General features: G+C 39.9%; 1 protein-coding gene across 2 annotated transcripts in view; it reads right to left on the reverse strand.

The window, feature by feature from the left end:
* The window catches only part of tbc1d1 (TBC1 (tre-2/USP6, BUB2, cdc16) domain family, member 1), a 51196-nt gene that overhangs the window by 11953 nt on the left and 24423 nt on the right, over nucleotides 1-14820 (reverse strand). For both annotated transcript variants that reach the window (XM_037114227.1, XM_037114303.1), the window contains 5 exons: nucleotides 14457-14605; nucleotides 13656-13916; nucleotides 11301-11434; nucleotides 4960-5160; nucleotides 1258-1419 (listed from right to left, as the gene is read on the reverse strand). In XM_037114227.1, the coding sequence (XP_036970122.1) occupies nucleotides 1258-1419; nucleotides 4960-5160; nucleotides 11301-11434; nucleotides 13656-13916; nucleotides 14457-14605 (907 nt within the window). The remainder of the gene's footprint in view (nucleotides 1-1257; nucleotides 1420-4959; nucleotides 5161-11300; nucleotides 11435-13655; nucleotides 13917-14456; nucleotides 14606-14820) is intronic.

A 14820-nucleotide genomic window follows, 5' to 3' on the forward strand; every position in this document is an offset into this window, starting at 1 on the left:
CAATTATTCTCCCAGACTCCTGCATAGCACTCTCCAATATTTGGTGTTTCTTTTGTTGTATATTGTATGGATGTTCATGAAGGTTCTGAGTCATCCAGGTCAGGATAATTCTGGATATTGTTAGTGCTATATTGTAGGCAACTAGAATTGTTTAAATTTCACCTCTCATACAAGAAGAAGAAGTCTCTTTGATGAGAGGTTAAACGTCTTTAAGAAACTGAAAAAAGTCCAGTTGCCTACGATATAGCACTGACAATATATTGTATTGTATGCGTACTTCTAAATAATAATATTGTTCATACTTGTAAGTTTTTCTTAGAACAAATTCCCTCCATGTCAGGAATATCCTGTTGACACTCTTTTATGCAAATTCAAACCTGGAGGCTGCATAGCACAACCACAGTCATAAGCAATTACTGTGGCTTAAAGAAAACATTCAACAATTTGGGCAATGCACTTATTTGCTTTCATACATAATTTGTCTGTCAAATGAATACTGTAAATCTATAGCGATTAGCCTGTTAGCTTAGCATACAACAAAGAGTAGACATAGGGGGGAAACAGCTAAACATCACCATCATTTGCAGACGCTAGGATAGCGTTGCATATTACCTCATAACTCCTCCTCAAAAACCAGGATGGTACAAGACAGCTGATTTGGTACGATCCACAACTTAACCAAACCAGACTGCTTGGTGGAAACAAGACTTTAAAAGACTATATGACATGTGACCTTGCAGTATTATCCCAACCTCCTATAAGATGGTGTGACCACAGTTTTAATGTGGTGTCAACAACTTGTGTTGTTATCTAGCTCTTGATGCCACCTCATCATGTTCAAGATTTGCTGATCACCGGCAAGTAGCCTTCCTGTGTGCGTTTTCTTCTGGACTTTAGATCTCGCCTGTTATGTTTGAGGCTGAAGGCAGAAGAGATAACCTTCCTGTGCTCTGTGCAGAACATGCTGATACTAGAAAACGGACAGAACAGAAAACCTTGACAATGGGAGACAGACACTGGGCAAATACACACTGACTTCACATTAAAAACACCTCATGGAATTCTTTTCTTTTGCTGTATTTGGGGAAAAAAGTCAAAGCTGGTGATAAGGACAAAAGTTACAACCATTGAGTGTATCAGTTTTGGAGCTTTATACATTAAGCTTTAGTCAATATTTGCCAATACCTGGTGATTTTGAAAAAGAACAAACATTTCCAAGTAGCACTGATATATGTATTTGTTGAGCAGAATATGTACCTTGTGCAACAGCAGCATGTATGGTCTCTGCATCAAATTTGACCTTAGCCCTCCCAGGAGTTCCCAGCATCTTCTCCCAGACCAGAGTGACCTCCTTCAGACATGGAGTGATCTCCTCGTAGTCCAACTTCAGACGCTTGTTCTGCAGGTCGCTCTCTGAGGCTGTAATAAATAGACAGATAGTAAACGTTGATCTTGACAGTATAGTCATAGCAATACTGAAAACCGCAGTGCCCTCTGTTTTGGTCCTGTGTGCAGGATGGGTAAAGCTGAGGTGCTAGTACTCCTGAAAGCTATTTAAGCCCACTTACCCTTATGCCGTTTGTGTTGTCGTTTAGGTTTTTTTCGCACTGACAACATGCGCCTCACATCAGCAACGGCACTCATGCACTTTCATACATATCTGGTAGAGACTTTCACACACTCTTTGCTGTGGCAAGCGAGCCTGTCAATCATAACAATGTTGAGGAGAAAATCTGACTGCGACTGCAAACAGTACTGATTTGACCCTGTGCACTAAGGCCAGAGGAAGGAATGAATACAGTTTAAATAAAATTAAAGAAAAGTTAGGCTAACATCTGTTCTTTGAGCTCTGAGTCAGCCTCTACTCCAGAGGGAAATATCTGGTTCCTTAGCTGCTGACTGCTTCACTTTGTTCGCCAGCTAGTTGCTAACATTTGGTATTGAGCAGGTAGTGTACAGTGGGATTTCATAATTGCTCACCAAAAACAACACTAAAGCAATGAGAGAGATCCAAAACAGTGAAGATCAAGTAAGACAGCTACACAATAAGCTGAAACTTACTTCAAAGCCACATGAAACCGAAAGGGTAACACGTTATATATTAAGGTCTTTGTGATGGGGGGCTAGTTAACAGGTAAAAGGGCCCTAACAATTCCTCATATGATGCCTGCTAACATTATTATGTGTTGAATGCGACTATAAAAAACGTTACAATGTCGAAGGCATTGTTAACACTTTGACATTTATGAGGCACATAGTTTATAAACTGCTTAAGAGCCTTTTGAGTTTCATATAGATATCAATAATTACATTATTAACATATTTATTGAATTTAACCAACTTTCTTTTTATATCAGCCTTTACCAAACTTTGCTGCAGCTTTACTGAGCTAAATACATGCCTAGGATTGCATTCATTATCAGTTATTTATGCAATTATTATCAAGTAAACCTCTGCTTTTACTTGTCTTAAGACTGCAGACATATTAACACATTGTAATGTTAAAAAGCATCTTATTGGACTTATAAAGGTACTATTATCTATCAACTAACCTTAACTTCAAGGATCTTTACATAGTGTGTTATCACCCAAGTTTAAGGTGATAATGTTCAGTTGGTTGATAACTGTAAGGAACCTTTTGCACATAACACATTGTTTTTACAGCATAAAAATATAAATCATATGCCAATGGGTCTGTCTTCAGAAAGCTGACGTTCCACAACATCTTGTAGCTGGGCAACACAATACATCACCCAGCTGGAATTCAGTGACATGTAACATGCCAGCTTCTATTACATCTAAATATATTGTAATTTGGAAGTTTGTACATGCCCACAGATGGGGAGTAAATCTTTCGGACTGGGGCACTTATCATTATTACGCATTTACGCAGCCCATGAACTAAACAGAAACACACAAACTGTGAATTCCGTTGCAACATGTTGACACCAGTGATCAAAGAAGGTGAGGGCACACCCAGCGCCCCTCATCTGTTCCTCTCTTTCTGACAACACCCTTCCTCTCTCCCTCCCCTCATCTCTTAACCCCTTTCTTTCTTTCTCTTTTCCTCCCGACACTCAACTCTTTCTTTTCATCCAATCCCACATTTGTCTCATCTGTCAACCACACTCGCCCCTCTTCCTTTTCTCCCTCCTTCCCCTTTGTGGACTTTCCCCACCCTTTTCCGCTAATGTGTGGTGTCCACCCAGTGACCAGCTGCAGTTTGGCAGAGCTGGGGAGAGTGACATCATCATTACGGGACAGGAAAGAGACAGTAGGCCACTTCCTGCTCCAAACACCTTCCAGGAAATGGAGGGGAAATTAGGTGTGAAGCCAACAGGGAGAGATTGTATGGAGTGTATTTACTATTTATTTGTATCAGCAAAGCTTTGTTAAAAGTAAACTGGGCAGTTATACTAACTCAACAATTTTCACAAACAAGTTAAAAATATGCAAATCCAGTGCTTCACAAAAGTAGAATGCTTTGCGTAGAACTCACACTCAAATCCAGCACAAACACATCTTGGCACCAAATAAATTGTGATCTCAAGAGGCCAGAGCACTTGTTATGAAGCACTGTATATCACGGCCTCAGCAATCAAAGACTGAAAAGTAGCGGGAGTGACCTGGAATGCTGGATAATAGAGGAAGAAAACTTGGACGGAGCAGTAGCTGACACACCCAGAGTAAGAATAGATGCTGGTGGAGAGGCCGCGGCTCTGCTGTCTATCTTATCAGCTGTCTGGGGCGGGCACAGTCTAGTCCATCAGGACTCGTTCGCTGGCTCTGTCTTCCCACTCTCCAACCTCTCCTTGCTTCCCGCTCTTCGCTTCTATCCCTTTCTGTCACCAGAACGCTACGCCCCTGATAACACGCAACAAGATAGGATACCCCGCCCTAGAGAGAACAAAGATACACACACACGCATTGATGGAAGGGTGCGCACATACGCACACACACACTTTCACAGTTGACCCATAAACCAGGCAGCAATGAGAGAGATAAACAGAAAGAATGGAGGACAGGGAGTTGAGCTCCACCCAGACAAATAACGGACAGAAAGGTGGAGCGCACCCTGTGGGAGGAATAAAATATAATTAAACTATAGACACACAGGACAGCCGCCACATGGTGTATGTACGTTGGTGTGTACTGTATGTGTACAGTGTGTGTGTTTGTGTGTGGGAGACTAAAAAGAATTGCTGTTCTGACTTGCTTTTCTTACATCAATATTGACCCACATTCTCCCCAAATTGAGTCTTTTTATCGTCAACCACTTCTATCTGTGTGATGAATAAAGTGTTGTATGTGTGCGACTTAAGGCTTTGTATACAAGGGTTGTTAGGTGTGGTGCATAGCTAGGTTTGTGTTGATACATGCCAACTGGGTCAGGAAAGAGGTGGTGCCCTTGACACGCCCTTGGCAAACACAAGCACGCACACACACGTAAGTGTATATTGTGTGAGCTGTTAATTTGTAGGTCTTAATACATAAAGAAATATAAACAGGTGTGCACTTGATATCCTCACCTGTGCGTTAGTACACATCTGGAAAGGCATGTTGCCAGAGATGAGTTAAAGAAATGCCAAGTCATCCTGTTATTCAACAGCATTGTTATGTGAGTGATACCACAGGGCTGCTGTTGTCATCACCATGCTGAAAGAAAGTCCAATCAAACTCACGGAAGTTGGCGGAGCTAAAATGTAGTGTGATTCAATAACACTGAATACGGTAACTGATATACTGCATCTTAGGACAATAACAGTTGATTGTCTCTGGATTGTGTGCCTTTACATTTGGGGTGTTTAGCTGTCTTGCCTTCAGGAGCCTGGCAGACATTCAAGTCGTAAAGCTCAATTTGAGAGACAAGTCTGAAAAAGAGGCTGTTGTATGCATAGTGGGATGATTCACTCTCAACGCTTTTGTGTATTAAAACATAACAAATTTTGCGTAACTCACCCTGTAGTTTCTGGTTCTCCCGCTCCATCCTCTGCAGCAGGATCTGCTGCAGGATGGCCTTCCTCCAGAGCTGCCTCAGCTCCTCTTTGCTCCTTTTCGTCCTCTCCTCAGGCACCAACCTTATGGATAAGGCCTCACTTCCTCCAGCTGCCACCTGGCCCACGCACACTCGACCCCCCTCTAGACAAGGATCACCCCGCTCTGAAAGTCAATTTTATTATATATATATCAAATTACTCTACATTAGAGATGATTAAAAAGCATGTGATTAGCATGTAGTGACATTGTAAATGTACATTTTCACAATCACACTATTTATAAGCAAGTTGTGTGACACTGCAGGGTTTGATAGGAGAAAGGAAACATTACATACTGATATGAAATGAAAACATGCACACACACAAAGCTAATTGTTCAATAATTACATTTAATGAACATTCTCACATTTAAAAAAAAAAATCATAATTTTTTGTTTCCTCAAACTCATCTATGGTCGAAAAGCCCAAGTCGATTCAATTTACGTCAATCTCTCATACACTCTTGCAAAATAAAAATGCTAAACATAGATATATTTGACACAGTCAATGCACACACAGTAAAAAAAAAAAAGTGTTTGTGTGACTCCACCTCAAAGTACAGGGTGGATCCCAAACCTCAAAATACCCTGTGTTGTTTAGAGGAAGGACATAACAACTATCCAGATAGCACTTACTTCTTTTTCAGTTCACAGGAACATAACAATTCAGTTTTATCACACACACACACACACACACACACACACACACACACACACACACACACACACACACACACACACACACACACACAGGTATGTAAATTTGATATCTTTCCAAAAAAGTCTTCTGAGGAAACGTTACAACATTCAAGATACGCCATCCCTTCAATCCTGCAGACGCACTATAAATACAAACCTCCAGACTGTACATTAACACATAACACATGTATGTGCACACACATCATGACAATAGTGTCCTTTGTGCCAGTTGACATCAACATTTCTATATGCCTTTGTGTCTGACAGGTTGACCTTCCAACACACACACACACACACACACACACACACACACACACGTCAAAGTATCTTAATAGAGGTCTTAGTAAGACAAACACAGACTGCTACAATGCTTCAACAGAACACTGCTGAAGAGTTAGCTGTTACGTGTGAGAAATTCATGCATGTACGCACACACTTGCACAAAGTGGCATGATCCACACCCTGAGCAAACACTCCAACTTGGCCAGAACCAAGTCCCCAGCACCCACACGCACTTACACACACACACAGAAAATGCAAAGTGGGTCAACAAGGCTGGCGCTTTCCTCTGGCGCTGTCTGTGTGTGGACTGTCAACACGACCTTGAGACACCGCCATGACACGCACACACACATTCGCACAAACACTCAGCCGACACACCCATGACCTCATGTATGTACGCACACGCATAAATACACACCCAGCTCAACCAAATTTAGCAGTGCATTCAGCCAGCACAGAGCCCATCACACTGACCTGCTAAAGGCACTGTTTTCCCCTCACTTCATGATAGTTGACTGTCAAAATAAACTTCAGCTGCAGATTTCATTCACGATGAGGAGAAATGACTTTCATGCTATTCACATGTGTCACATTAAAAGATGACAGGCCTAAACCTTGCAAATCCCTTTATGAGCAGCAGGTTCAGAGGGAAGGTGGATAAAAAGGTCACATCAGTCCAACATTCCTGGAGAATTACTTAGAACGAAATACCGAACCCAGAGTGTGTGCAAATCAAACCAAACATCTTACAGTGTAATGTAATTAAAAAGACCCGCTTGGTGAAGGTTATAATGCCCACTTGTTGCTGTGACTGCATTGGAGAGGTGTTAATTGAATTGGATGGAAATTATTTGTGGCTGCAAGTGTGTTGAGAATTCTGACATTTTAGACTTTGGCACCGCCTAGTGTTGACATCCAAAAGACCCGGTTGTAGACGGCAACCAATGCTGAGTTAACAGCTCAGAGAGAGGAGAGAGGGCTTATTTACCAAACGCAGAATGTCTGTGCTGGATTACACAGTCAACTCTGTAAATTGGCCTGGTCTCCTCCCATTATCTGAGTGCAGACATCTATATTTTTATTTGGCTATCTAGCAATACCTCTGTATGATGTTGCAGTAAGGGTAACAATGCCTAATGTACCCAATTATTTTTACGTGCCTTGCAGTCAGTGTTCAGGGTTTAATAGTGACCAGTCTTTCTTTTTGCTAATGCAGTCTTCTTGATGTCATCCTTAGCTGTCAGCATTTTGAAGAGCATAATACAAGTCATTTGTACAGCTGCCTTTCCAAGTGTAATTTCATAGAAATAAGTTAATATTTTCTCAATGCAGTATTTTTATATATATATATTTTTTTACTTCTGCCGGGACAGAATCACAATAGAAATGGAAGCTACACATGTCAGTCATACCTGAATAAACCTGGAAGTCAAAACAAAACTTGCGTTAGGGCAGAAATATCTATTATCATTGGCGTGGCGTGTGTCACTGCAGGTGGATTCACCATGCCATGATAGAAAACTGTCACATCTCTACTCTGGTGATACTACTTGGAAAAAACACATGACACAGAAGATCGTTTCAGCTGTCAAGAGGTGGTATGATTTTTGAGTGCAGGAGGTGTTTTGGATTTGAGGTGGTTGGCAATGATAATTGTAGCCTGAATAGTTGGAAAATATGCGTCAGTAAGCTTCAAGTGTCACTGACAGTGGATGATGAAACTAATATTTCTCAATGACAATCTCTCAAAAACTACAGACAGATTCATTTTTACAGTTGAAACAATTACCCAATCAACAGAAATTCTATCCAAAACCAATTAGTTCATATGTCAAGAAAAAAAACAAAAAAAACAAACCCAAAAACAGTTCTCAGCTTCCTCTTGAAAACTGAGTCTTTTCGTTTTGGGCTGTTGCTCAAACAAAACAAGACAAATTAAAAATGTCATTGCGGACAAATTAAAGCTGGTATTTTCACTTTTTTTTCTGACAAATGATTAATTTCAAAAACAACTGATAGATGAATCATTATTTTGTAATTATCATTAATCATGTGAACATAGTCATTGGTTGCAGTCCTGACTGAGAGGAAATACAAGAATCCAAAACGTCACCTCCAAACACTCGTATATGATAGTGTAGTAAAGAAATTGCTTCCTCCATTTTGCTGATTTAAAGATACTATGTATGAACATGTTCTTTAATGAGCATGTGTGTATCGTGTATTTCCCCCAAGGAGTTTTCGTTTGCTCTTCTTACAGGAGGTACAGTGCAGTAGTGGGACCAACCCAACTATCCCAACTGTCAACACTTGTTCTGTCATACACATAAACACACGCTACATATAATTATCAAAACACAGGATCTGAAGGCGTGCAAGTACATGCATGATTCCCACGTCTGCACAGACACTAAGATAAGACTGGTGATTGATATTTCAAAGTCTCTGAGGTTAAAGCAACATTTCTCTAAATGTGGAACATCATTATCCTTCACAACTCTGAAATATTTGACAGGTCAAAACGAATGTAGACCTGCATTTGACTCATTTTACTCTGCAAAAGCATTCAAGATTTTCCTCAAATATATTTCATTTCAGCTTCCCCAAAAAATGTAAGCTCACTTAATAAACAAGCAAGATGCCACAACAACTTGTGTGCATGTCAATCTACCAGTCTTGTAACAATGGAAATCCAATGGCTCCTGGTTATTTAGGTCTTAAGACTGGACAACAAGTGGGTGACATGCTTTGTTCAGAATGGCTTTGGCCTTCTGTGTCACACTGTATCAATTTACCTTTAGCAAAGGATTATAAATTGCAACAGTTTTTGAGTACTAAAAATTATTACAGCTGTAAAATAAACAGAAAAAAATGAAGCTGGATCTACTTTACAATATTGATCAACTGCAATTTCGAGAATGCAAATAATCAAAACTGGTGGATTCTTCAGGACTTCAAAGTGCAACCCAAAAAATACTTGCATGAACAAGAGTAGCAGTTTCTTAATTTTCACCTAGAAAACAAAGGGAAAGGAGACAGGTGGGAAGGAATAGCTAATTCAAGTTCAAACAGGAGAGAGAGAGAGAGCTGTGGTAAAATAATTTACTCTCATTCCCTTCCCCTCTTCTAAACACACAATTAGTACACTCACATGAAATGAAAGAGTGACACAGAGTGGAAAGGCTCGTCGCTGCACCACTGTGTACAAATTGGGACCTGGTGTGGTTGTTTTCAGTAAAAGCACACGAAATGCAGCACATGCTCATGTTCTTATTTTGGTAGGATATTAAGAGTATTCATAAGAACATGTCTGTTTACACAAGTGTCATGACCTGGAACTTCCTCAGAAGACGACATGTTATGGTTTACAACTGGAGCATGAAAAGTATTCTTAGTGCGATGACAAGCTCACCTGTCAAAGCTCTTTCATGCTGCAGACGTGCTCAAACTTTCAATGTACACAAAGCACGAACTTTTAGTTATTTTGGCGATGTTCCAAAAGGGATATGCACCATAGACATCTATACATAGATGCCTCCTTGAGCAGGTTGGGCGACTGCTGCGATACGTTGACGTCTCTGCCATATTGGAGGCGGCAGCTCCGCTACATGAACTAATACAAGTCGATGGAATGAACTTTATAAAGGTCCTTTTACAATGTGCTATAAATTAACTGAGAAACAGCTAGGTCGGTCAGGCCATATATATCTATATATCTATATCTATATCTATATCTATATCTATATATATCTATATATATATATATATATAGTTGTTGTGTCATAGCTGTGACAAGAATCCTGCTTGCAGCTTTATATGACGATTTCAGTGCATTTATTTTTGTTGCTCTTACCACTGAATTTTGAGGAAATTCCTGTGCTTCATCTCATAATACCATTTCAAATTGGAAATCTTCATCACAGCTATAGTCTCCTGGCATACTAAGCACATGGGTCTTGTGCTGGTTGGAGGGGGAATTAATGCAAATTTCATTCTTCTTTGAATTGCCGATTTTCACTGTCCACTTTTCTTTTAGCAGTGAACTTGGAACACCCCTTTTTCGTGCAATATAAGCTCCAACAGCTGGCAAGATGCAAACTGCTCCAAAAACGAAAGTGAAAGTTAAAAATTGCGCTTGCAGCAGACAAGTCCCGGTATTCACATGCCGACCCAACCAAAACACATGGTGAAGGAATAACACGTCGGGGGCCACAAATAGGAGGGTGGCGGCCGGATGCATCCTGGGGGCCGCCTATTGAGGACCGCTGCGTTAACCAATCCTTATGTGTTTAGTATACAGGTAGGCACCAAACCACAGAATGTATTTTAATAATGTTTTCTTGAGTGTTTACAGCTACCAATGTATGTAATGCTGTAATCCACGTACGGTCCAGCTCTCAATGAGGCGTCTATGTATATATGCCTTTGATATGCACCATTATTCATTATTATTGAATGAATCATACTATCGTAGATGCACATTCCTTTGCAGTGTCATGTCCAAGTGTGAAACATTGTAACAGTGTGTTTTGTTTCAGTTTTGCAGGCAGATGATAGCATTTTTATTTGTAATTTTTTGCTTTGATAATGTTGAAACTGCTGTGCAATCCCTTTATTATCTTCCTTCATTTGTCAAATTCTTTAAAATATCATACTCTACAGTACGCAAGTACAACGTAAATGGTATTAATATCAAGTGTGATGGATACTGTTCATTGATACCTTCATAGGTGTTACAATTTTGCCTTTGTTATCCATTTTATTGCTTTACTTCTGCTCTTAAAAGTGCATGTGGTGTCTTGTCATCTAATTAGTGTATATTTGTGCTGACTGCAAAGATGCTTGGTTTTACTAGTTTTTACATGATACATCTCTTTTCTGCACATGTAGGAACTATGTCGTAATGACATATTCATTTCTGTCCAATTGCTAAACATGGACCCTAACCCTCATAAATGTAAAAATATTAAATATATAAATATAGCACATCCAACCAAGATATTCTCTCCAGTGGGCTTGAGGGTTGTGTGTTTAATTGAAGGAAATTCTACACAAGGTATAAACTTTTATTTATAACTGACCAAATTATTAGATCCTTGATCGACACTGATAGAACCTTTATTTTGACTTGTCTCAAGAACAGTGGGTCAGTGGAATAGCAGGTTGTAATGGTGACTTTCAACTCTTTTTAGGAGGAACAAATAAGTAAGAAATCGACACACAATGTCCTCCTACACTAGTTTGTCCTTGCATGGCCTCAAATCAACAGTGTATCCATGCTTACCGTTGGTTTCTGTGCTCTTCTGAGGTGTAGCGACCCGTAAGAAGATCTGTTGCCTCCAGGAGTGGCGGTGGCTGCGCAGAGGACTTTCCCCTATGTCATATGATGCACTTGGACTGGACAGCGCTGCTACATCCCTGAAACACAAACAAGGACATACACAGGAATGGTTACATAATATGCCCTCATAATCATTCATTAGGTAGTAGCACAAATGTACATATATACAGTAAAGTTATGTGTCAAAAATTGAGACAAAAAATCAGTAAAAATAACATACAAACCAGGAGATTACAATTGTTTTGGACACATCAGTGTGGGTGTGATTATTTAGTGTATGAGTGTGTACCTGCTCTTTGGCTCAGGAGATTCATTCTCATGTACAGGGGCCAGAAATTGAAATTTTAGAAAATTAGGGACAGAGGAGGAGGAGTGGAGACGAGCGCGCAGACCAACCAGGGGACTGCGGTGAAGAGATGGAAGTGAGAAAGATAACAGAAAACAGATTTGAAAAAAGAGAGACATTGGCCCTGTTCACACAGAGAGATGCTTACAAAATACACTTGAAATGCATTGATATCAAAGACAGAAATTACAGTTTTTTTGTTCTTTTTGTTATTCAAAAGGTTTCACTTTTGAATAAACAGTTTTCAAACTGTCAACCAATGAGTGACACTTTCAGGGTCTCTCTGTCTGAACAGGGCCTTACGTATTAACATGAAAAAGAAGCTCAAAAGAACATATGACAAATTAAAAATTCAAAAAAACCCAAAACAAAAAAAAAAACAAAAAAACAAAAAAACAGAGAAACTACATGAGCTGAACAGAAAGCCAATGCATGATTCTCACCTTCTTTTATTGAGCCGGGCTCCAGTACAAGGTGAGGAAAGATGACGAGGAGGAAGAGTAGAGGGAGATGAAGGGCAAGGAGGAATGGGTGGAAGGGTGGAAGAGTCGGTTGGGAGATGTCTGAGAGATGGCGCAGATAAATGAAGAGAGAGCAAAAAGAAAGAAAAAGAGAGTCAAAGACACTGAAAAAGTATGAAAACAGAAAAAAAATTGGTGAGGAGAAAGAGCAGAAAAACAGAAAGTAAAATGGTTTTTGGAAGGTAGAGCCTCGAGATATAAAGTAAAGTAGTGGGTATTGACTGAACTACTACCGTGTGCCATTTAACGTAGAATCAGTCTGTCGCAAATGTATAATACCAAGTTCAACCTTAATTAGGATAGAATTTTGAGAGATGATGCAACACTTTTGTGCCAGGAACTCAGATACTTCATGCATTAAGATGGTTGTATGCGCCAATATGTGTTTCTTTATAGATGATGTACAGTGTTTTGTTTCCCTTTGACATAGATACGTCACAGATGCTGTCACAGAGAAAACCTGTGCATGACACGCATACGCTGAACTACAGATGAAACTGCTGTCACTTATTCCTGATTGTCTGAGAAGAGTAGGCTGGTCAAACATACATCTCATAGCATAGATGCAAGTTTATCAAGAAATCATGGGAAATGAGAAGAAGGTAACGCCTGCATATTTACTCGATGGCACAGAAGCTAATCAAAGACAGCAGGCGTCAGACTAACAGTTGGATTAAGATCAAAGTGGGATCGAATTTTGTCCTGTGCTATGGAGTAAGTGTACCCTCTTTTCATTCACACAATTTCCCAATATGTGTCCTATGTGATACTGTTATTCGACGAACAAGAATAACAATACATTAGTTTCATGATCAGACTCAAACTTGCAGTCTCACCTGAAGAAAATCCAAGTGGGAATCAAAACAGTGTCTTTATTAAACTGTAGCGTGGAGAAGAGTTCATTCTTGATCATTACCATTTATAGACTTCAGTCTGCACATTTATATCCACACTGATCATTAGACCACATGCATATTAACTTTAAAGTAAATTGTAAACAATCATCCCATTTATTCCAGTTTAACAATGTCTCATAGCAGTCCAATGTATGATTCTTTAATGTGACAATAATTACCTTTCATCCAACAGAAGCACTGTCATCATCTGTGTCTACACATATGACAAATTGGTCACATATTACCTGTAATGTGTGACGTTTATATTTTTAACGGCTGGTTAATGGACAAACGATCAGGCTACAGTAGATTAATTATTTCACCCTGGAAATATTTCTGTCCAACACTGAGTTTCACTTCTGCTTGTTTGATCTAATGTTTTCTGAATCTTATTCATTTTATATTGAAATCTACCTAATAAAATCAAGCAATATTTCAATCTTTTTCATTTTTCTTTTTTAAAATTGACAATGAATACAAACAAACACTTACTGGTCTACCTATTAGAACACACACACATAAACAGTCTCCTTACTTGCTCTGGTGTGGCGTGTCGGTGCTGACGGAGTAGTGTCGTACAAGCTTGGGCTTGGTAGCTGCAGTTTGGTCCTGCGGCGTGTGAGTTGGTGTGCTCAGCGGAGAGTACTCTGCTGAGGATGGGGTGGGAGGATGACTGAAAGTGCTGGCCCGTCGGCGGAAGCCCTGTGGCTGTGAGTCTCCGGGTAAAGATGAGGAGGAGGGAGACAGGTGGAGAGAGGGGTCAAGGCGCTTCAGGTCTCCTGTTGAGTTGTGGCACCTGAGGATAATGAGAAAGAGCATATGCTGAGACATACACAATTTAATGACCATCTAAACAGCATAAATGTCTGAGGTGAAATTAAAGTTTATAATGTGCACTAATAGGTTTCTAATGAATAAGGAAGTCCAATCGATTTGGGATAATTAAACATATTTTAACTGTAGATTATCTTCAGATCTACAATTCTGGTCTTTCTGGTATTGCAAGCAACAGTTTGCGAGATAAAAACACATTTAACTTAACACTGGATGATTTTCCTAAAGTCACTGACATTGGTCTGCAATTGGCTCCAAGTGTACTCCTCATCTGGGAGACTACATCAAGAGCTGCAATAGTATAGGCAGGTCTGGTCTTGACTGCCGTTGACAGTAAAGATAAAAGAGTAGCTGTCGCATCCTTCTCTGTTGTCCCTTTGAATTGAAGGTCATGAAAACCCCTTTAAGCGTGAGTCAAGTAAAACAAGGAACTGCATTGACCTTTAAAGCAGTGACTGTTCTGACCCAAGATATGAGTCAGTGTGTGGGCATGTGTGTTTACCTGAGTGGGCTGGTGGGTCGCAGCTCGGTTGAGGCAGGAAGGGGGTCATCTAGACAAGGCTGGTCCAGGCTGCTGTTGATTGTAGAAATGGAAGAGCCGCTGTCACTTCCTACGCTGCTGTCCCTCTGAGCTCTGGCCTTGCTGCTCCCCTGGCAAAAAAAGACACACGCCATGGTTATATACTGCAGTATGTTTATTTAATATGAAACCAAAGATCAGAAACCAAGACCTGAATTCAAGAAACCTTACTTTGTAATTCCCTCAAAATGTAAGGATTAATAACTAAGAACCTTCTCTAAAAATATATATATTTTCTATTGTTCTATTTTATATCATAAACAACCAATAATAAAAACATAACTTC

The sequence above is a fragment of the Acanthopagrus latus genome, chromosome 1, assembly GCF_904848185.1.
Source record: "Acanthopagrus latus isolate v.2019 chromosome 1, fAcaLat1.1, whole genome shotgun sequence".
In the NCBI taxonomy this organism is placed as follows: domain Eukaryota; kingdom Metazoa; phylum Chordata; class Actinopteri; order Spariformes; family Sparidae; genus Acanthopagrus; species Acanthopagrus latus.